A 23,628-nucleotide genomic window follows, 5' to 3' on the forward strand; every position below is an offset into this window, starting at 1 on the left:
CGCTATAATTAATTTGCTATACAAATTATTTATAAATAACACAAAAAAACAAAGATGTTTGAGGTAACTGATAAGTCACAACAGTTTAGTGTGCCTGCCCTGAGCAATTAGTTTGTTTCCATTCGACTTGTTAAAAATGTCCACATTAACAAAGGCCATTGTCCTGCCAACCTTCAAACACTCGGCAACAATAGATATTGTATCACCTTTTTTGGCTGGTCTCATGTACCTGTGAAACAAAACAACAACAACAAAAAATGGTTCTACCCCAAATTTTATACTGAGAATATATTTTAAAGATCCACTTACAACATCACCAGCAGAAATGATGCTGGTTTGTATGTCGGTTACACCACAATATTAAATAGCAAAGCCAGTAGAAGTACAAAACTATTAGTTGAGAATCCTTTGACCTAGTTCTTATAAAATAGAGTATAATATTACTCGTGCTGTGTTGAGATACTTTGCTTTGGGGATGTGCAATATACTTTTTTGGCCTTATTTTCCCATAACAAGGGGTATATACACTGATATAGTTTGTTCACAATTTTAAACCATGTGTGCACACTAAGGAGTGTTCTCACGTGACATTAATATCAGTGCTCATTCCTGGAGGGTTCTCAGTGGTGGTAATAGCCAGTGTTGATATGCTGTCCACTAGGGTAGCAGTGAGGCCTCCATGTAGTGTCTCCCCAGCATTAAGGTGTTCATCTGATATCTCCATCTCACACGTGCACTTGCCATCTCCAGCTGACAACACTTTAACCTGATAATTTCATGTGATTGATCAATGTCATGTTAGTGAACTTATGTATTCAGGGAAGATAAAACAGACAACAGACCAGCTGGGTAGTCTGGCGTGGCCACCCCTTCGATTAGAAATGAATTTCTAATCGAAAGGGCAGCCGCGCCAGACTACCAGCTGGGTAGGCAAGTTCCTTTCTCAAGGAAACAACTGTAGCAGTTGCAACCTTGATCACAACCAGGGCACTGAATCTGGAACCTTTCAACCGTCAGGTCAAATCCCTACCATTACATTATACTGATAAAAGTGTCACGTGATCCACATATTATGCACAGACCGGAACAAAATCACTACCATGTCTAACACACTAGAAACTCTTGTCGGTTCTCGAAGTAACGCATAAATTTTCCGGCTGTTTTAAATGTTCTTAAAGCTGCCATTTCTTATGGCGCAACATGTGATGCGCTATAAATTAGGTAGCTTACTTGTTTTAAAACTGAGTCAAAACCTTTTGTACCAGTGAAGTATCGAAGCAGATTTCTCGCCGCCTGGAGCGAAGCCATAACAAAATCACAGGCTTGGATAATGCGCCCAACAAAAATTGAAGGAATTGCATTTATGATGCGTGTAAGGTGATATGGGTATGTTATCTATGGTTGAGCTGAGCCCTGAGAAAACAAAGAGCGGATTTTTTTCTTAAGAGAAATACTAACTAGATCATCAGTGAAGGTCAAGGTGAAGATGTCAAGAGCAGACACTGATATATCTTGAAAAGGGGCCACTTTTATGGCTTTTAACGTTAAAATGTGTGATGAAAACTTTGTTTTAGTGGGTCAACCAGTACTACAAATCAAGAGCTTGTCGCAGTGTTAAAAAAATATTTTTAGAGGGCTCAGCTCAACGTGTAGCTACATACTTTGCAGTGGCAGTTCTAATTGTTTTGAAATGGATGAAAATATAGTGTATATACATTACTACATATACATAGCTAGAAGTCCCTATACTGGAGAGGCATCACTAGAATAATGCAAGATGGACCAACTTTCACACATGCACATTGTCTCACAGAATGGAGTAAAGAAAATGACAATGTGCAGCAAATCCAATCTAGAGTTTGGATATAGCTAGATGCATGTTGTTTTTTTTAGTACAGCTGGTAGTAGAGCGGCTAAGCAACAGAAATTGTTTACTTTATAATAAAAGTGCCAAATAGTCTGTGGAAGTTGAGTAAGGTATACAGATATGGTGCCATGTCAAAATCACTGCCTTAGGGCCTGTTTGGAAACTTTTACACTAGGTTGTAAGCCCATTTCTATCTGATCAGGAAACCATACAAGTGTATTCAAAATCTTTGTTTTTCTTTAAATAGCATGAATGTGTTTCAAATTTGCAGGTGCAATCTCCAAAATGTGGTAAAATAAACTGTTTTAAACACTTCTAATGGAGCCAATATTCCAGTGTAAAAAGTACAAGCACAATTCAAAAATATATGGGCTTAATCAGCTTTGCTGTCAGCCCTTTTCCCCCAAATAATATATTGCACATCTATGACTTCATATACCTTGACCCTCCGTGCTTCTTAACATTGCAAGCTAATGACCTAGATGGACACCTCCCTTAATCAGCTTTCGGATATAGCTATCCCTTGTCTATGCAGATGCAAAGTTTCACTATTGCATACTTTTATGGCTTGTTCGGTACATTTTCTATTGGTTTTATTTGTCAGTTTCCTTAAACGTGATATGATTGGTAATGTATCCAAGTAAATATTATACTAAGTTTGGTACTTCTATAAAAAGGTGAACGATTTTTTGCTTAGCCGCTCTACTATAACAGCAAATCATTTGACAGAAACAAGTTCAACACTCAAACAACCATTTCATGACAACACATCAACAAACCTTTACTTTTCCAACTCCTCAGTATAATTTTTGAACTCACTATAGATGTTCAGTATGATATGGTGTCTAGTCTTTATTACAGACAATCAGCGGCGGCGGAAGTAGTTGATATGAGGGGGGGCTGGGCTGACCCAGACTTATTTCTATAGTTTGGTAAGGTGAGACCAAAAAAAAAAAAAAAAAAAAAAAAAAAAGGTCGCAACCAACTGACAAGAGCTTTCCACCTCACTAGCTACCATTCCTAGCTGATAAACTACATAAAAATCCTTTCATAGCTCGCTACACACTGACTACTTTATTAGAGTGACTGCTCTATTAGAGTATCTCGATCTTTATCACGGTTTTCAGCCCCACTCCAAGAAAGATAATTTCGGTGTGATATCATTCTGAGGGGGGGCTGGGCCCCCCCTCAGCAGACCGAGGGGGGGCTTTAGCCCCCTAGCCCCCCCCCCCCTTTCCGCCGCCTATGCAGACAATTGCAAATGTTAAGATTTTAGAAGCAGCTACAAACTAGTGTAGTCACTTGTCTAGGCTATGTACAAATACTTTAGTCTGAGCTACTCGTGTTCTTTTCCACTCACATCCATCTTTTAATATAGCTAACATAATTATGATATAGCTAACTAAGTCTAAAGTTTACTTGTAAAATAGATGCAATCTCGGAGCTTTTAGTTTCAAAATTAGCTGCCTACCCAAGGAGTGATGCTTTATGTACTGCATGGTAATCATGCAGAGTATACCTCAGGACATGTATGCAGACACTCTGTAGTTACACATACAGTGACTGAATTTTGGAACATCACCCTTATGGTCACATCTGAAACAAGTAGAATTTTTGAAACTAGCATGGTGCTGTTAATAGCAGAAAACGCTTTTCAAATATTCAATGTTTCTTGTATCTATGGTTTATTCTACCCTTAATGGGTAGGAATTTAATTTATAATGCTGTGTTTCAGAGCTAAATATTAATTTTAATGTGTCAAATGCATCCGGGTGATTCTCCAAAATTCGGTCACATTTATCAAACTGTAACATCTGAGGGAGTGCATTTGAAAACTGGTTTCCACTGTAGGTAAGTGACTGTTCTGTTAGAGTAGTTAGCTAGAAATTCCTGTCTACCAAACTATGATTGATGTTCTATTGTGAGATCTTAGCATCACTCAAATAAAAGGTTTAAAAATTTGTCGTTTCCCTCAATTTTGGAAGCCTAAAGTCTCAATTTGTAATACTCCAAGTACTGTGTAAAATCCAAAAGGGTTTCCTGAACACATGGAAACCCTGGTGGTTCACCCTCTGGTACTTCTTATACATATGAAGATTTCACATAACCACAAACAACCATGATGGAATAAGTAGGCAGCATTGTAAGCTACAGAGTGGTGTTTGGATTACACAACATCAAAAGTGTGCATATGTAGGGAGAGGAGGGGAAGGAGGCGGGAAGTTTTCTCTGATTCTACTGCCTGTGTACAAGACACTTGGATTGTAATAAAATGCCCTTAGAGCAGTATTTGATAGTATTTTAACCCACAATGTGTTTTAACCCAAAATCCGATATATCCAACTATAACATGTATTGTAAATCCAGAATGTAATGGTAAATGATGAACAAATGTTTTATAACTGAAAAGGTCAAAAAAGTTTTGTGTGCCTGCCCTGAGCAATTAGTTTGTTTCCATTTGATTTGTTAAAAATGTCCACATTAACAAAGGCCATCGTCCTGCCAACCTTCAAACACTCGGCAACAATAGATATTGTATCACCTTTTTTGGCTGGTCTCATGTACCTGTGAAACAATAGTAAAATAACTTAAAAGCAACTATCAAACCAAATACCACTGTGATTAGTGACCAGTGTTGGGGGCAATGTGTTATATAATATTATTACTAGGGCTGTGTAATAATGTACAGTATCTCGATAAATGACAACCATTTTATCTCAATAAATGATATTATCAATAATGATAGGACAATATGGGACTGTTTTGTAAACACAATTTTGCATATTTGTTGACTTAAAGTCAAGTAGCAGTTGTTAATTCAGAAATTTTATCACTTTCCCAAATAGTATTGACACATTTACACAAGTTTTCCATCCAACTGTGGTTGATTTACAAAGATTTACTATTGTCTTGATAAGCAAATCTGTTATCTTATTTATGATAGGTGATTGTCTAGACAATCTTTCTATCTAAATTATCTCTCAGCTCTACTATAAAATCTGGTAAAATATTATAACTGAAGTTACTAATGTAACCACCCAAGCGACCACAGTAACAAAGTTACAGTCCACTGAGTAATGCCTAGCCACAATGAAATACTGTGCATTAACAAAACTATATACCCTGAACTAATGAATGAAGTTGAAATACCGTTACTTTTCTATTATACCAAATGATCCCAAATGATTGTGTCAAGTGATAAGATGATAGTTAAGTACGTGACAGTTTTTATAAGGTTATTCAACAAAAAGTAAATAATATAGGTAATATGTAACTGAAACTAAATAATTTATTGTTGTAAGTGATAGTAATAAGTAACAAATTACTTTTATAAAGAAACTGCCCCAACACTGTTGCCCATATCAGAGGGGGCTGGACACGCATCACCAAACATTTCATGATTTCAAATTTTTAACCAATCAATCTTGATAGCTCAGTATTGATACAAAGTATTCTAATGCATGGGCTGTTGATCCACATAATAGTATGAAAGATGAAGTATTAGTACCAAGTCTAAGTGCCATGATTGAATCAGACCTCTCAACTATCACAGTTACACTGAGAAGCTCAACGTTTTGGGCCTGTTTACAGTAAAGTGCAAATTTCTCAAGGTCATGCTCTGTTTTTGGCAGCAAACAAAACTCAAACTCACAATCGAAAATATTTAAACAACGTGATATAATGTTATAAAAGTGTAAAGCTAACTTGGAACCTGGTAAGATGACTTTGGTTTAGTGTTACTAGCATTGAAGACAGAAGTATATCATAGTCACATGTGAGGCCATGCAGATTAATAAGCAACTACCGTATAGCCTAAATATTTCGAGGGGTACCGTACACAAGGAAATTTTGACGTCAAAAAAATTTGACGAATTGGTTTAATTCATCAAATTTAAATTCGTCTAATGTTTATAAGTGCCCTTAAAAGTACAGGTTTTGCCTACAACTTCTTTATTTTTGTCAACATTTTATTTGTCAAATCTGCTGAAGTCTGAATTCGTCAAATTTTTTTGACGTCAAAATTTCCTTGCGTACGGTAAATTTTTCGAGGTTGAGCAATATTGCTAAAAATAAAAGTTTCACAGATTTGCAAACACTCTCAAACTATATGTCTAAATATTTCAAGGGTAAAATTTTGCTGACAACACCCAAAATCGCAAAATCAGCAAAAAATTTCCCCTCGAAATATTTAGGCTATACAATATTCGTCAATTTGTAAAGAAATGTTGGCAGACTGATAGCTAAATGAACAGATTTGACTCATGTGATGCCAGGTTGCTATAGAGTCATAGAATAACACACAATATTTAGGGAAATAACAGCAGTATGCACACAGTATAACTAAACTATACATTGTTGACATCCTTCTTGAATAAAATGACTAGGATGATGTTTCAAGGTTAGCCCAGGTTGAAGGTCTGTTGGTTGTGGTATCACGCATACCAATATATCAGAGTTACGATGTGTGAACGAGTGTTCTCACGTGACATTAATATCGGTGCTCATTCCTGGAGGGCATTCAGTGGTAGTAATAGCCAGTGTTGATATGGTGTCCACTAGGGTAGCAGTGAGGCCTCCATGTAGTGTTTCCCCAGCATTGAGGTGTTCATCTGATATCTCCATCTCACATGTGCACTTGCCATCTCCAGCTGACAACACTTTAACCTTGAAGGGTTAATAATGTCACGTGATTAGTGCATGCACACGGGTGTAAGAACACTATACCTTGTCTAATACGCTATAAAATCCTTGTCGGTTTTCGAAGTACCGCATAAATTTTCCAGCCGATTTAAAAGTTCTCGTGGCCGCCATTTCTTGCGGCGCAACATCATAATGCGCTTTATACCGGTATTAGTCTCGCGGTAGACTCTACCGCCCCTTTTCCGAATGAAACTGGATAGTCTAGATATAGTTTAAGTTAGTAGTGAAGAATCGAAGAGATTTCTTAGTGCCTGAGGTGAAAATCACAGGCCTCGATCGAGTTATGCACCCAATATAAAAATTACTGGAGTAGTTTTTATGATGCGCGTATGGTGAGTATGGCTTTTACCTTGTGATGTATTACCAGCTGAATCACTGGAGTGAGCATAGAAAATACGAGGAGTACCGAAAATGATGAGGTATGATTCATTTAGCTGGGCTTGCATTTAATATTTGCTTTAAATTTGCAGAAAAAACCGACTTCACTTGGAGCACTTTCAACCTGGGAAAGCTGCAGTTCAGCTGTATGTGGTTAACTCAATTGGATTAGCTGTATGCTAGTTAGCTAACCTTTCAGTGGATTTTACATGGCAAACCAGTACAGCGACCAGGGGGTTGGTGGCACAGCCGGTTAACAGCAAATTCTTCAAGTTTAACTTTGGTCATAAGTTTCCTTCTATGGCTAAATATTATATATTTCAGATACCATAGCTATAAATAGGTGGAAGTAACTACTGGTAGCTTTGTGATTGGCTGGAATTATTCAATATTTAAGGTGAAGATACTCTAGGTTTTGTGATTAAAGTGATACTTTCTGTATAGCTGTTCTGGTTTGTGTCACGATTCTGTTTTTGACATTTTATGCCAAAATTGGATCAAAGTATATCCTTGCAATACTTTTTACTTCATTTGCTTTGTCATCATAGTTAATAGCCACCAATTGCAAGACCATTCTGAGGTCCAACCAGTGCATGTGAATGAATGATTGAGCATCGAGTTGACAAAGAATAACTATGGCAGTGCTACAAGATATTTGCTGCTGATTTAAGGACCAATCTTAAAATAAAATTCCCAACCATGTTTTGTACCAAAGTAAGACCATTATCTTGAACAAAGTAAGATTGATGGTTTCGTTGGCTTGTTGACAGAAATTCATGAAGTTACTCCATACATTTCTATATCAAATCTATATAGTTTTGTAGCAAGTTTTGTAGCAAGTTTGGTTGCAACAGATTCTAAGTTATGTTCATGAAATATTCCATGTAACTTAACATAACATTGCAGTTTTACAACTGACTTCCATTGTTTTGTAGCTGCATGGCATTTTGCAAAACAAAATCTACTCAAGTGGTAGTAGTAGCTTGACACAGCTTTCATCAAAATATACTGCAATTGTTATATACATAGCAGATACTATGCCCATACATCTACTGTTGGACGATGTACTGTGACAATGTGTTGGTATACTGACAGGATTTTTAATGGGCTAGAGGGAATTCGATTTGGGACCATAGCCATAAAAAGTAGTGAAACAAGGAAGGTCAGTGATACCTGCAGTGAACATTTAATTCTGAATTCAGTTATGATCAAGTCAAACTTAAAATTCCTAGTTTTTTCTTCTATTTGTTTGTTTACCATAATTATGACTAGTGAACCACTGCGTACTGCATCAAAAGAAAGGGTGACATCCAACTTAAGTGTTACAAATGAAGAACATCATGAAAAGTGTTTCTGCAATCAATCCAGTAACATTTCTGTTACAAACATCCATCACATGCTAGCTACTGTGAATTGACACCTTATGCTGTCAGCAGACACAAAGGAGGACAAAGGTAAGTCCATGATGCACGCATGCATTGTACATACTATGGTATGCCAAAGGCACCTGTCGGGCTGAAGCAACATCTAACAGTGAAAAAATCAAATCCATAGCCTAACCATTATTGAGTTACTCTTGTCTGAAGCAATAAATTTTGTTTAAAATTCTATAGCAACTTATCGGAAGCATTTTTTGGCTGTTCTAAATACACTTTAGGGCTTTATTCTACCTAACCAATACTGCCAAGGCACCATGAAGGTATTATGAGGTCAACATTTTTTTGATAGAAAGTGCAAACCTCCATGATATACAGTACTACTGAACTATGGATTAGCATCTGCATGGGTAGTGTACTGGTTAATTTCATTTCAGTCACAGAATGAAGTTCAAGTTAATCAGTCATTTCTTTTTTGTTCAACTTTATCCTGCATCTGCATTAGATGTATAGACATTTTGAAAGACTCGTTATGGATAATGGTATGTGTACATAGACTTATAGCTGTATGTATAGCCAAGTACTATAGACTGCTGCACTGGTTGATCACATATTCAACTCTGGATGTTGTTGCTATTATACAGCATGCACCACTGAAGTATGCGAGTAAGCTAGGCTTAAACTACTGACATATATAAAAAAGCTCAGCTTTGATATAGTCATTGGCATACAAAATGGTTTACAGAAAGACTATCTCATTGGGCATACATACAAGTACACCAACACATCCTCATACTGCATACCACAGTGTACTGTGTATTTTAGTGTTAACCCCTACAGCTGTAGCGTTCCGTCCACATGTGGTGGCTTGCAATGAACCAATAATCTTATTCCGTAAACCCTTCAACTATACAAGCCCCTCCAAGACTATACATAGCCTTATATAGCTATTTTCTTCTCAGTATATGTGCAATCAGTTGATTGCATCATTTGCATTTTACTAATGCAAGCAACCTTAGAGAGTTCTTGGGCAAGATAGTGTTTGTGTAGGGTTTACAGGATTTCCTTAAACAATAAATGATATAATGTATGAGTTACAACATGGCTGGATATACTGTTTGTGATAATTTATTATTATACATACAGGCTGTATGAAAACTACAGCTTTGCTGTATGCCTGCCTTGAGCAATTAGTTTGTCTTCATCACTCTTGTTTAAAATGTTCACACTGACAAACGCCATTGCATTCCCAACTTTCAAACACTCAGCAACAATAGATATTGTATCACCTTTCTTGGCTGGTCTCATGTACCTATAAAAAGACCGTACCCCATATGATGCAGTTGATATTGCATAACATACTCTATTGTAAATTATGCGTCTTTATATCATGCACAGTGATAATCATATACCATATGTTATATGCATGTGGTTGTCATACTTACGTGATGTTGAGATCAGTGGTAAAGCCTGGTGCCTTATGGGTGGTGGCCACAGCCATTGAAGATACAGCATCAATTAGAGTAGCAGTCAGTCCACCATGAAGTGTGTTCTTACTATTAAGATGTTCATCTGATAGTTTTAATTCACAGGAACACCTTCCTGCTTCAGCAGATACTACATGCATCTGTAAATATATAAGGCATTTAACACAATAGTTTAGCTCTCAGAGTGATAGAAACGGCAATGATACATATTAAAATCAGCCTGGATTAATCCCTCTAAAGGAATTTATATAGTCCCCAAACATTATCAAAAGCAAGTGTTTACACAGATACATACCATGCATATACGTTTGAAACAGTGTTCACCTCTTTAAATTTAATTGCATTCCTTGACTCACCTGATTAAGCGATTTATAAAATCCTCTGCCTTCTTTTGCAAACTGCAAGAATCTTTCAACTGATCTAACTGCCATGGCGTGAATTTGCAACAGCGTGATATATCTAAATCTTTCAGCAGTCAATATATTGCTTTTCCTTTCTGCTCTGCTAAGATTATGATAAATTATTATCTATCCACTACTTTTATATGACTTTAGGGATATAAAAACACAAAATATATATGTGAGCACATGATATAATAAGTATACAAGGTCAAGTCTATGGCAGTCCACCAGTAGTTATATGGCTGTAAGGGATAACACCACACATTCAACTTGTAGTTGTTGACCCTTCAAAAAGGAAGTACCAGAGCCAGTTTAATTCCTAGAAAAACCAATAGTAATTTTTCATGGAGAATTAGCATAAAATAGAATTTCTTCATGTGTGTGTGTGTGTGTGCATACACCTGAGACTAAACTCTTAATATTTATACGATAGTGATATATGAAGCACTAAATGCAAAAGATTTTAAAGGTAATCTTGCTATTGTATATCATTTTGGAGTGTCCCAACTTATATGTGTTTGTATCTTCCATAATGCTATGAGCATGGCCCTTAATAATTATAGTGTTTTCATTAAGCTGATTGACACCTGAGATGTACCAGTTAAAGGAGACAAATGCATGGATGTCTCAGTTAGTTATGACAGCCTGAAGGTGTGAGACATGTGACAGTGTAGTTTGGCCCCTAAACTACAAGTTTGGGAAAGGGCACTATGTGGAACATCAGTCATGGCTTTTTCAAAAGTGGAAAACACACGGTGTAAACTATGATGGGTCATAAATACAATGTTGGACATTTGAATGAAATAATTTCAAACATTTTAGCAGCTGTGTACTGTAAATTCAAATTTCAAGATCTTTTGATTCCATCTCAGCCCAACACAAATGTACCATAGTTTAACAGCATTAATACTACATACAAGTGGTGTCAGGAAAGATTGACTGTACCCCAATAATTATTTTTAAAAAGACAATGAGAATAAAACATGCACATGGTGTGCACATGGTGTGCACATGGTGTGGAAGTAACATGATTTTAATAAAACACGATGAAGCAATACAACATATTGGTAACCACATTACATCAATTGTATATGTACTTGATGTGAATAACAACACAAATATATTGTTATAAGTACAGTAAAGACCAGCTGAAATTTGAAACATTGAAACTTAATAGTTGACTACTTGTGGTCACTCATGTATACACTTACCGTACACACTGACTTTAGGTATACAACATTTTGAGCAGTACTATATAAACTCTGCTTATTCTGGTGGGTATGCTGTGTGATACACTTGTAATTTGTTTAATTCCTCATGTGTTAAGCACTTGAAATTTGTGCAGTGTAAATGCAGAATTTCATGTACGATACATGTTCACATGACTAACATGTGTTTCCCCATGCTACTTTGTAGCATTGTTTGCCAATTGTATAATTCCTTAAGGCAATACAATACACGAGTAGTGGTCTGAATGTTGTAAAAGGTGTTGAATGAGGTCTTGTGGCTAGGGTCTTAAAGATGCCACTATAGCACAGAGAACTAGTGTCCGAGATGTATGGTACTATACTAACGGCTGTATTGTACAAGGATACATACGTTTACTCCTTCTGATGCTAATCTGAAGTGTATACATAGGTCCATTGTTGATCACTGACTGTAATATCTGATTGCTCTACTAGAGTATCTCAAAAATAAGTTGTATGTGAATATCAATTGTCTGCATTTAACTGAGATGAGGCCCTGCATGGACAAATTGTCCCAGTTGCCCATGAGCAGTCAACCATATTAGTACATGTGCTACAAACCACATAAGAAATTTGATGCTTTTATCAAAAGTGAACAGTTTTGTGGCTTAGGCACTGGACTATTGATAATTCATTGACATGACCACACAAATGATGCAGACATGTATACAGACGGTTTCAATATTAAACTATTGTGAGGTGTAAACTTTCATATTAAACTCTTCCCATTTAATGTCTGATGAACTTTGTCTTGCATTTTACACAGTCAAGACGTGTGGATACATTTAGTAAATATCTAGATATTGTCCTGTTGAAACACTTGTCTTATTTTCTTTAAATTGATCAGTTTATACACAGTGACCTTATTAAACAGGTGGCTACATTAGACAGGTCACTTTGTACACAAATGACACATTAATTTGAGTTGACTGGTTTAGACAGGTGACCTTATTACACAGTGACTAGTAACTAGTTCTCAGTATATGTATATGATCTGATCTGTGATATAATTACAGTATAATAAACAGTCCAAAACTGTTCCAAATGTGTTAGCAACTAGCTAATGCTGGGATCAGTTCACAATAAATTTCCACACCTCGTAGGAAAATCTTCTCGTTCAGAAACTCGTCATGATCATGTAACAATTTGGGGGTGTGGTTCATAGGGGAAAACCCCAGTGATGGTATTCCCAGCTGTAATAATAGAATTACAGTACAGTTGTGTGTGATGGATGTACCACTTGATCTTATGTTTCATGGATAGGTTACCCCTCTAGCAGTGACTCAGCATGTTGGAGGAAAATAAGCTTTTTTTATCAATTGAGTATGACTGCTCTATTAGAGTACTTTGCAACAGCCTCCTCTGAAATAAAGTGCAAGTGTTCACTTAATTTCCCCTAGTCCCTTTGTTACTGCACTACTTGTATAATATAGCCACTCTTTGTAATAGATAAAATCCTGATCCATGAAACATAAAATCAATTTTGACATTTCCTAAATTAAACACCTCACCATTCTTAAGAATCTGATGTCAGTACCACCTTGGAACACACTGACAATGAATTTCTCTCCCCTACAAGAAATAATAAAATAAAGCTCCCTCTCTGTGTAAAGGCAATGTATGATGTATTCTTGCAGGATAAGACATCTGTTGTGTACACACATTGTTTCAGCATTGTGTCATAGAACATCGATCATGACTCTGTTAGCTAGAGTTACTCACATGGCTGTTAGTGTAGAAGAGAAGGTCCTCCACCATAAGTTACCATCATCAGTTGGTGACAAGCCAATAACATCATTGTACTAGGAATATGAACAATAAGTCTGTTGAAAGACCACTCTATCTGAGACTGTAGTTTCCTGTCTTGATGTTTCAAAAGTTCAATATAGGCAGGAGGTTTTTTGCAATTTATGAATGTCTAAAGTATGGCTGCTCTATTAGAGTATTTCAATCTGAGTCTAGCGAGATTATCAAAGATACCACCATGTGAGTCAAGCTCAAACAGCAACCACTACATTCATTCTAAGTTATATTATGTAAAGCCTTCCATAATGCAGTACAAGAAGATTATACCATACATGGTGGTAATGACTATACTGTAGATAGACAGAAAGAAGATGGGAAACTACATTCTCATTTGGATTATCTCAAGATCTAACTCACTTGTACAAATCTGTAGGAGCATCCTTCACCTGCCTCTGTCACCCAGCTATTGAGTAGCTCTTTGAATGCAATGATGTCACGATGTGGTGATACACGGATATCCATAACTAATGACATACAACACCCCATGATTACAGATACACAGGATGATATTGACACGCTCACTTATTTTCATCTCTGATGGTATCACATTTGGTTGAACTCCTCCCTATTAATGCACACCACTGATCATGACACACACAGTCAGAAGAGGTTGGTCACATTTATCCCCAACGTCAATATTATGCATCAGTAATATCAGTGCTGCCCCATTGGCTAGCAGTGTAAACACAAAATCATTACATGACCCACACAACCCTTGGTTCCTACCCCATTTTCCTCAACACTACATTCAAACAAGTGACTGGTCCAGCTTCAATATGCTAAATAAAACATTATTTCAACTTTTGGGGTCTACTGCTAACCTTGTATGGATCTAGGGGGAGTGACTAAAAGAAGGTTTGTGTTTGGGACAAGTATTTTAGACTCTGGCTCTTCTTAGACATTTTCTGCTCCACCATACACAGGTGTGTGTGTGTGTGTTCTATTAGAGTATAGGACATAAATGTATGGTTTTAATGATCTGAACATTGTTATCATTGACTGAGATCATTATAACTGAAGTTCTATGGCACCTGTACCAGGTATTATGCTATGTTACATGTTAATACATCACAGAGTCATGGCACATGACCAACCCTCCTCTGACATCCATACACTACCCCCACCTGTATTTGGTTAATATTGATGGTAGTGACATCTCCTAAAGTCAGTGAAGGATCAGCTTCCAACCTGGACAACACAGCTACAATGTTACTAGTACATTTTCAGCTATAAACAAACCTTTTCTCTTCACTTTTACGGAATTCAAGAGCAGATGTCATGATCTTATACTGCAAGTCAGTACATCTAATATTACCCAAACCCTAACATTAAATGCCTACTCTAATTTTCTCACATTAGGCCAAACACTTGTGGCCAGGTGGCTACATTAGGCAGGCCACTTCACAAACGACATATTTGAAGACAGCTAGGAAACACTGAAAAGCTGGGAAGGAGGACTCAAGGTGTAAGACAGCTACATTAATGGTATTTCATTTTGTAAGCAATATATCACGGTATACCATGAACTCGATATATCACAATGTGTAAAAATAACCTCAATACAGTTATCGTCTCACGCTTTTATCATGATAGCAACGATATAATTGCCCAACCCTACATTGTATATATCACTAGATTGTTATGTGACTGCTCTATTAGAGTATCTCGATCTTTGTGCCTGAGTCCCCACCTTCCGCTGCCCATGAAGTTGGCTGGTTAAAACAGGTGACCTCATTACACAGTAACCCTATTACAGTAAATAGCTATTAGGCAGGTCATCTATAGCTAGTACACAATGACACAACAGGTTGGCGATGACCTTACTACACAGTTGACTCTATTACAACATATAACAGGTTTGTACTCACAAGTTTTTCCATGGCAGTGTCCTTAATAAAAGCAGACCCATGACCAGTGTTACCGGTACATGTCACCTCTACCCCTGTAGTGCAGTATACATTAAATGAGCAATAGCAATTACTTACACCAAACAGTTCTCTCTCCACTGAACACCCAGAAATTCTCTGTAGGATTAGCCACACCTGTAACAGCACACAATGGTAATACATGGTCACACCTAAACAGTTTACTGGGCACTACTATTCAGGCGCATATGTTAGTGCAGGAAAGTCTATCTGGGGCAAGACTAGTAACCCACAGGAGGCTGTACCATGTCTCACATGTGGCACTTAAAGTACCATCTGAACCTCACCAGCTTCTCCAGTTAACACCAACTGGTAGGCAGTACCCATTTCACAACAGATATAGAGACAATCAATACACACTACACACACACACACACACACACAAAGCAAAGCAAAAGCAAACTCTACGGTAGCTGTACGAAACACAGCTATTGCCACCCAGTGAACCAGCACTGGGATGCCTGTGCACCGCTCAGGCGTTTGAGCCTTGTGCAGGCAAATCCTTCTGGGGTAGGGCTAGTAACACGCAGGAGGACTGTCCAGGTTTCACAGAGAGAGGTCATGGAACCCAAAGTTCCACAACGACCTCAACACCGCTAAGCGAGACAAGCACAGTTGGGCATTTGCTTCCCCAGTTAATACCAGGTACCCATTGATGTTACAGCTGGGTGGGCTGCTTCCCCAGTTGACACCAGGCCACCAGGTCCCCATTTAAACAGCTGAGTAGACTGGAGCAATGTGAGTAAAGTTTCTTGCTCAAGGGAACAATAACAACACCAAAGTGGCGTAACCCGGCAGGGGCTAAAAAAGGGGCTAGTTGTGGCCAAAAAGCTAGTTGTAAATGACTTTTGGCTAGTTGTAAATGGTGATTGGGCTAGTTGTAAAAGTCAGACTAAAATAGCAAGCTGCACTACAGAAAAGTATAACCTCAAAGTTACATATAATATTATTATGTGCACATGTGTGCAGCTTAAATCTCTTTTACAGGGATTTGGTTAAAAGTACCTCAAGATCCTATCTTGAAATAGCTATTTTTCAAATAGTTTCTCCACTCCACTACAGGTATTTGATTAGAGATTGCCTTACAATTCAGCCTATAGTCATAGTTACTTTTATTACAGTCCACAATTAAAATTTCTCTAAAATCTAGCTAATAAAACAATAGTTTATTCTAAAAAACTACTTTTAAACCCTGTAACTATGCTGCCTCTATACGTAGTTCTTTTTATCCTTTCAATTCACACCATTTCCTTAAAACATCCAGATTTCAGTCATTTCTCTCAAATTGCTTCCAGATTCAATCTCATCACAGCTACATTTCAAAAAATTTCCTGGGGCAATATATCTGCTTCAGCCACCCTAGTCCCCCTTTGGCCTTCCTCATCCACTGATGCTTCACTACACAAGTTCTTTCTTCACTACTTTAGCTATTTAGACAATCACACAATAATTGTGACCCAGTCTGAGAAAACTGGTCTTATCGCCCATGTCAGCAGATTCACTTTTTCACCCAGGACACAAAGCTACATGAATAAACTATCTAATTCCACAATCAAAATCAGCTAGGCTTGGTTATGCTGGCTGCTTTTCCCAAGCCCAGTGGCGATCCGTACGTGCGGTGTGTGGCCTTAATGGAGCTCTGGTCAGCCTAGGGATCACTGTATGTGGCTGTACAGCTCTGTGGTGTTGATTAAGTACCTCTGCTGTGAATTTCCTTACATTTTAGCCAATTTTGAGACCTCAGTGGCCCAAAACGTGGCCTAATTTATCCCTATGCCTTCCTTTTCAATTTTTGAACACCATCTTTCCCACCTTCCAGGTCCCCCACCTCCCACCCATTTTGCAGCTCGCCTGATACAGTCAAAATAAAAACTATCTAAAATGGCAGGAAACTTAGGTGTTGGCTACTCGCATAGTGGATGCTGTGGAAGGTAAGGAATTGGTGTAAAACATGTGAAAATTTGGTACACATAGCTTCAACCATTGGCGAGCTACAACACATTAAATACTTAAAACCGGCATTTCTCGATACTTTTAAATAGGTGATAAGACCGGGTTTTCCCAGACTGGGTCACAATTATAGAGTACAATATGCATATACATACATCAACATAAATGCAAATTTTGTTTACATGTGTAACAAATACCCCCCCGCTCTCAGGTTTGGCTAGTTGTAAAAAAAATGTTTTTTTAGCTAATGCGTAACTGGGAATCGAACCTGGGACCTCTCGATCCCCAGGCAGATGCCCTAACCACTTGGCTATGCTGCCTCACACACACACACACACACACACACACACACACACACACACACACACACACACACACACACACACACACACACACGCACACACACACACGCACACACACACTTGGCTACCTTCATCTAATGCAAATCCTACATTGAGCTTCTTAAAGTATTCCAGCTGCACAAATAATTTCATTCCATTAGATCCACCCAATTCTTCATCTGTATGAAAAGAAAAGAATATGGACTATAAAAAATTATGCCATCCTTACTTAGAACACTCTGATTGTAGTAGTGCATATTTGGTAACAGAATATAATTATACAGACGTTAAGCTAGGGGCATCTATCTTGGTGGGGGCTAAGACTGAAAAGTGGCAACCGGTTGATACAACTAATGACAGGATGCAAAGCATGTTCACACTCAGCATACATAGCATGTTCTATCTAGGGGGTCTAGGGTATGCCCCCACAGGAAAACTTTACAAATTTAGCCTTCTGAGATTGAATTTGGTAATAGTTTTGACTGAGTAAGCATAAGCATTGTGAACTACTTTATATGTCAGTAAAATCATTATTCAATTCAATCACTGTCCACCGTTCAATTCAATCACTCATCAGTATTCTCTAGTGGTAATACTACAGCTGTCATATAAAGGGCACAGCATTAATGCTGCAGTATGGTTTGAGTTCAAATTTGAATTTCAAGGAGTGTAACCTCCAGAACTGTAAGACATTTAATAAACAGATACAAATAGCACTAAAATGAAACTGTGACCAGTGAATCTATACTTTCAAAATTTATTTTCATCAGGGAAGGGCAATTACTTATGGTCAGGAATTCCTGATTCACACTGTGGTTATTGTAAAGCATCTCCCCTTCGGAAAGTTGGAATTTAAAGCAATGGTGTACTTTTGATATTAGTTACAGTATGACAATAAGGAACTTAATATATACACCTTCATGTACTTTCAAATGATGCATACAAGTACACAATGGTCACATTTTGTTTTGTTCTAAAGCTATTTATAATAAGTTTAGGGAATGAGTGGAGTTTAATTTTGAGGGTGCAGACCCAGCTCTGTTAACTTTATAGAGACTTATAATTTCAGCAGGATTTAGTTACAAAAGAAAACATTTCAGCCCAAGCATCAAGTTTGTAGTTGACTACCCACTGGGCTTAAACCAAAAGAAATTACTTACCTTTCAAAAGAAGAATTGATGTCTTATGATTCACAGTACATCAAAAGGTATAGATTTGTAACTTTTATGAGTATGTCAGGATGCTTGGTAAAGTGGTGAGATAGCAATGCTTGCAAGTGAGAAGAAGAGATTTAATTTAAAGTGCACGCACTGGTCTCCGTTCCTTATAGATTAGAAGAGTTTTAGTGGTGAATTTTCTATTAGAGTACATGACTTCTCTATTAGAGTATTTAGATTATAGCAGCTTTGTACGATATATAATTTTGACCCCCTCTTAGAATACATTAGCTCTTTCCACTTATTCATTTCTCATGTATGCTTTAGATGCAATTGTATCTGTGCTGTAGCTTTCATTAGCCTACTAGCTAGTAGATGGTAAAAATTTTGGAAGGGGGTGTGCACCCCCCCTCCCTAGATCTGCCTTTGCCAAGGAATGATTATGTCTGCTAGTCAACAATGTTTCTCTGTATCAAGTTGCATCAGACATAATTGCGAACAATTACGAGGTTGGAATCAATGATAAAGCGGTCAACCAAATTAGCTGGTAAAAAAACAATGATATAACTTGCCAAACAATTATTGTCATGAATAATTGTACAGTTATCATGATGATTATTTGTTACAAAGCAAATGCACGTCTTTCAACTATCGTTAGTTAGGAGGTGAAAATTGCCCTTTGTCAACAATGACGACAGTTATGTTATTTATCACTTTTACAGAAGAAGTGTTTCCACATTTTTACCTGGTACAAACGTGATAAATATGTTTCTTTTAAAACTCTTCCCTTCAGACTTGAGTCGTCGGATGGCCTCGATATACCTGTAAGGATACAGTGGCACTACCCCTTCCCTGTGAGTATTGTACCTACCAGATGCCACAACTCTTCATGTCTTGTGTTCCTCGGGCAATGATGTCACCATTATCAGTCTTGACTGCATCAAACGGTGGATGAGTCCAATGATCCTGTGTAATAATGTGAATTTGTACTGTAATTGAGCACGCTCACATACACACGCACGCACACATACACGGACACACACACGATGCTGATGATATTGCCTGGTTTCTTTGGTCATTAGAAGATAATTAATAAGAACAGATATAGGAATTTGGTTGTGGAATACTTTGTAAAACGTTTGTAGACATGTCTGCATACAGTAGAGATTAAATGTTTTATTTTAAATCTAACCTCCAATACTGATCTATTTTTGAAATGTATGGCTTTTGAACAGAAACATGTACTGTTTTTTTCCTTTTTTTGTCTGCTGACTGATGGTATTTTATTAATCTGAGCAACAACTTTTCAACAAGGTATGACCTCATTATTATCTATGGCCAAACATTCACTTACAGGGAACACTGGTACAACATCCATGTGAGAGTTGAACAGGATAGCTTGTAGTGATGGGTCACTACCCATCCATGACATCACTACTACTGGTAGTCCGCTGGATAACTGTGAAGTGCAGGCGTCACATGATGCAGTTGAGCCACACCCACCTCCACTACATCACATCCTAATCCGATTTCACGTGCCATCTCCTTAAGAAATGTCACTGCAGATGCTGTGTGAGCATATTTAAATTTCGTATGTACTCTATTATATTCCTAGTACCTTACAGTCTAAGTATTTCGAGGGGGGAATTTTTCGCTGATTTCGCGGTTTTGGGAGTTACTGTACCAGCGAAATTTTATCCTCGAAATATTTATAGTCTAAAACATTTTGGGAGTGTTTGCAACTCCGCGAAATATTTATTATTAAATGCTATCCCACTAGGGACCTGTGAGAAGGCTAGCTAAAGCCTGAGTTATTTTTAGCAAAATTTGCCCCCTCGAAATATTAGGCTATACGATAGTAAATACTCATACCATAGTCAGGGTTGGGATGTGAAGTGTTGATGCGAAGGTAACGACGAAACGTAGTGATTGCTACGTCTTCTTCTAAACACGGCCTTTTCGGATCAGACATGTCTACTTCAAGCGCCCAAAATTATTTTTATTACGTGTACAGCCACGCCTCTTCATGCGGTCTTACAGTCGGATCATTTGAATGCAACTTGGGAAAGTCACAAAAAGATCAGTTAAAGCATTTCACTATTACCCCTTGCCACCACTGGATGTTAAAAGTACCCTATCTGGGCAGTCACTACCAACTATGGGAGTATGCCCACAGGGGCGGATCTAGGATTTTAGAAGGGGGGTGCTAATATAATGGTTGGATGTGACAACTGGTGAATACAACAGAACTAGCTATAGTATGCGAAGCACACTCAGCATGCTCTGCATGCTCTATCTAGGGGGTCTGGGGGCATGCCCCCACAGAAAATTTTTGCAAATTTAGCCTATTTAATATTAAAATTTGGCAATATTTTTGACTGAAAAATGATGCCACTTTGTTTAAGTGATTCACTCACAATGCTTGTAAAGCATTGTGAGTCACCTAAGTGTAATAATGATGAAATGACACCATTATTCCAGAACAGTTGTAATACTAGCTGTCATATAAGGGCACAGCCAGTAACTAAAAGCATAAAGAACAGGAAGGAGAAGGATGCAGCTACTCATGATCAATATTTGCCATTAATTTTGTGTTTGAAATACCTTAATTTTGTGGTACATTAAATGTAGCAATTTTAGAGTTTGGTTTATTGCTAATTGATTACATCAATTCATGAATTAACAAAATTTATATGGTAAATTCATCAATATACAAGATCGCTAAATTTAGTGTATTGCTTGGCTTAAGGTATATAGCTAGTGTATTTTACAGTCTCATGGCTCAAACTATAACGTCCAAACAGTAACAATGAAGAGAGGGCAAGTATACAGTCACCATGCAGTGTACGCATACATGTAGACTGAGTTTTCCAGCTGGGGGGGTCTGGGGTGATGCCTCCTCTGGAAATTATTGAAATATGGCTATCACAAGATTGAATCTGGAAGCTATTTAAACCAAATATTCTATTGTACTGAAAGATTGTGGAGGTACAAGATGGATGAGTTCAGTTGTAAGCAATTTTAGAAAAACAGAACTACAGTTTTAAATGCCATTGGATTATAAGGCAAAACATAATAGTGGATTGTCAAAGACATACACAGGATTAGATCTTAAGGTCACTGTAGAGATATAAAATACACACAAAAATAACTTCAACTTTGTAGTATATATAGCCACAGACTGTTCTGGTACTATTTCAATCTGACTTTTTCAACTATATGGCCCCATCACCATATTAATTTTTTACAACCAGAGTCGAAAGTCACTTACATATACAACTAGTTTTTGGCCACAACTAACCCCTTATAATGTGACAGCATAAATGCTGTGGTATCGTTTGGACTTATAAAGTTGAACTTCAAGGGGTTTGGGAGTGCAAACCCTGTATGACCTTAAATTTTATTAGCTTCAATTGATGCTATAGATTCAGATAAATGCAGCATGGAACTTTGGTATTGATAAAGTAAAAACAAACAGTTCTCAGATACTACAGCCTTGTTAACTGTATATATGCTAAGAAATTAACTGTTTTACTTAAGCATGTTAACCCAAACATCAATGTAGCAACAACTGAAAATACCCACTATAATATTAAACTATTTGACAGACATTGTTCTCAGGATTAGAAAGTGATTAGTATATGGCAGGATGTTTGGAGCAATGGTAAGATAGTAGTGCACAGGTCAAGAAAACACACTGGCAACTTCTTTGAAAAAAACAATTATGATGGATGTTCTATTAGAGTATTTGACTGTTCTATTAGAGTATTTCGATTTTTAGCAGCTTTTAGGTTAAGTCTCACACCAAAAGTATAATTTGAAGCCCTCTTAGTAATTCTAAGTAAAGATTAGCCATTCTCCCTTCTCTTTCCATCTTTTCATTGCCCATGCATACGTATATGATGTAAATGCATTTATATTGCAACTTCTAGAAGCTTCCTAGCTTGCACATGGTAAAATTTTGGAGGGGGGTGCTTCAGCACCCCAAGCACCCCCCCCTAAATCCGCCCTTGTATGCTCCCTTTAAAAGACAAGCAATCACTGAACGCAGAAACTGGGGTGCCACAACATAACCAAGCCATAACACTACTGTATGAAACATCCCTTTTTAATGACGGCAAATAAGCAAGATGCTTAGTACACCCACTCATTCCACCAAATGTGGAAAACACTAATGGAACAAATGAGTCCATGACTTTAAATAGTATGCCCCCTTTTCAATTGACAGTACAATGAAAACACTGATGTGGTACGGTATGATGAACAGGGAGCAGTTGGGTTGAGATCCCATCAGCCAAAACATCCAAATGTGCCTCATCTTCAGCAAAAGTGAGGAGTACATTTACAGGTGTGTCCTTTTGTACAACCCAGCCTTTTGACAAAATTGATTATAATAATAACCACAAGTAATAGAAATAAAAAAAGTTTTCATTGTATTTACTTTATCAGTACAGTCAGCCAGAGACACCGCAAACAGGATACCAAGAGATTTTGTCTGAGTTTCATCAAATGGAAGAACTGAGTCCATTTTGCTACAACCCGATTTAATTGAGTATAATAGGCCACTATCATCACTTCAAACTTCACCCAGGATAGGAACACAAATAATTCAAACATCATGAGCTGATTGTAGAAGAATATTTTACCTAACATCAATTTCCTCATCAAGAAGAATTTTCTTGGTGGCAAGAAATTGCTCAGAGTGGTTAGAAAATTCCTAAACCTTACTGCCATATATAACAGCTATATGTGTGTATGTGTAACACTCTAGGGATTCGTGCATGGTATTCATCCACTCTCTCTTTATGTAGCTCTGGAAGAGGAGTACGGTGCAAGGAGTATAACTCTTTGGAGAAGTCAGATGGTGACTAGTGATATAAATTATTATAGTATGCAAATGTTGTACACAACTGAGTTTAGGTTACTGGTTGGTCATGACCCTCTATGTTCCAAATCATTTCATATAAATGTCTGACACTTTATTATTATTTT

The 23,628-nt window shown here is 37.5% G+C and overlaps 4 protein-coding genes across 4 annotated transcripts; all 4 read right to left on the reverse strand.

Annotated features, from left to right (window-relative positions):
• Positions 1–8: 8 nt before the first annotated feature.
• LOC136242086 (acyl-coenzyme A thioesterase 13-like) lies at positions 9–1,387 on the reverse strand. Its single transcript, XM_066033470.1, has 3 exons — positions 1,231–1,387; positions 585–766; positions 9–229 (listed from the first exon to the last, which is right to left on the reverse strand). The coding sequence occupies exons 1-3, from the start codon at positions 1,306–1,308 to the stop codon at positions 76–78; spliced, it is 414 nt and encodes a 137-aa protein (XP_065889542.1). The 5' UTR covers positions 1,309–1,387; the 3' UTR covers positions 9–75.
• Positions 1,388–4,220: 2,833 nt separating this feature from the next.
• LOC136242085 (acyl-coenzyme A thioesterase 13-like) lies at positions 4,221–6,872 on the reverse strand. Its single transcript, XM_066033469.1, has 3 exons — positions 6,593–6,872; positions 6,351–6,532; positions 4,221–4,432 (listed from the first exon to the last, which is right to left on the reverse strand). Exons 1-3 carry the CDS (start codon positions 6,677–6,679, stop codon positions 4,279–4,281), a joined length of 423 nt encoding a protein of 140 aa, XP_065889541.1. The 5' UTR covers positions 6,680–6,872; the 3' UTR covers positions 4,221–4,278.
• Positions 6,873–9,374: 2,502 nt separating this feature from the next.
• LOC136242088 (acyl-coenzyme A thioesterase 13-like) lies at positions 9,375–10,467 on the reverse strand. The gene is made up of 3 exons (XM_066033471.1): positions 10,166–10,467; positions 9,768–9,949; positions 9,375–9,634 (listed from the first exon to the last, which is right to left on the reverse strand). Exons 1-3 carry the CDS (start codon positions 10,238–10,240, stop codon positions 9,481–9,483), a joined length of 411 nt encoding a protein of 136 aa, XP_065889543.1. The 5' UTR covers positions 10,241–10,467; the 3' UTR covers positions 9,375–9,480.
• Positions 10,468–12,252: 1,785 nt separating this feature from the next.
• LOC136242084 (aminoacylase-1-like) lies at positions 12,253–20,639 on the reverse strand. The gene is made up of 15 exons (XM_066033468.1): positions 20,509–20,639; positions 20,140–20,204; positions 19,991–20,095; positions 19,508–19,602; positions 19,382–19,458; positions 17,569–17,658; positions 15,249–15,305; positions 15,132–15,205; positions 14,503–14,552; positions 14,388–14,451; positions 13,786–13,828; positions 13,621–13,727; positions 13,180–13,259; positions 12,969–13,029; positions 12,253–12,650 (listed from the first exon to the last, which is right to left on the reverse strand). Exons 1-15 carry the CDS (start codon positions 20,606–20,608, stop codon positions 12,507–12,509), a joined length of 1,212 nt encoding a protein of 403 aa, XP_065889540.1. The 5' UTR covers positions 20,609–20,639; the 3' UTR covers positions 12,253–12,506.
• Positions 20,640–23,628: the final 2,989 nt, after the last annotated feature.

Source organism: Dysidea avara, chromosome 13, assembly GCF_963678975.1.
Source record: "Dysidea avara chromosome 13, odDysAvar1.4, whole genome shotgun sequence".
Taxonomy (NCBI): Eukaryota; Metazoa; Porifera; class Demospongiae; order Dictyoceratida; family Dysideidae; genus Dysidea; species Dysidea avara.

Coding starts and splice junctions, on each gene's coding strand:
- LOC136242085 (XM_066033469.1), bottom strand. CDS start 6,679: ATGGCGGCCACGAGAACTTTTAAATCGGCTGGAAAATTTATGCGGTAC. Junction 6,533..6,592: donor TTTATAGCGTATTAGACAAG/GTATAGTGTTCT, acceptor TAACCCTTCAAG/GTTAAAGTGTTGTCAGCTGG. Junction 4,433..6,350: donor AGCACCGATATTAATGTCAC/GTGAGAACACTC, acceptor ATTGTTTCACAG/GTACATGAGACCAGCCAAAA.
- LOC136242084 (XM_066033468.1), bottom strand. CDS start 20,608: ATGTCTGATCCGAAAAGGCCGTGTTTAGAAGAAGACGTAGCAATCACT. Junction 15,306..17,568: donor AGGATTTGCATTAGATGAAG/GTAGCCAAGTGT, acceptor GTGCTGTTACAG/GTGTGGCTAATCCTACAGAG. Junction 15,206..15,248: donor TGGAGAGAGAACTGTTTGGT/GTAAGTAATTGC, acceptor ACTGCACTACAG/GGGTAGAGGTGACATGTACC.
- LOC136242086 (XM_066033470.1), bottom strand. CDS start 1,308: ATGGCTTCGCTCCAGGCGGCGAGAAATCTGCTTCGATACTTCACTGGT. Junction 767..1,230: donor TTGACTCAGTTTTAAAACAA/GTAAGCTACCTA, acceptor TGAAATTATCAG/GTTAAAGTGTTGTCAGCTGG. Junction 230..584: donor AGCACTGATATTAATGTCAC/GTGAGAACACTC, acceptor TTTGTTTCACAG/GTACATGAGACCAGCCAAAA.
- LOC136242088 (XM_066033471.1), bottom strand. CDS start 10,240: ATGGCAGTTAGATCAGTTGAAAGATTCTTGCAGTTTGCAAAAGAAGGC. Junction 9,950..10,165: donor TTTATAAATCGCTTAATCAG/GTGAGTCAAGGA, acceptor ATATATTTACAG/ATGCATGTAGTATCTGCTGA. Junction 9,635..9,767: donor ACCACTGATCTCAACATCAC/GTAAGTATGACA, acceptor GTCTTTTTATAG/GTACATGAGACCAGCCAAGA.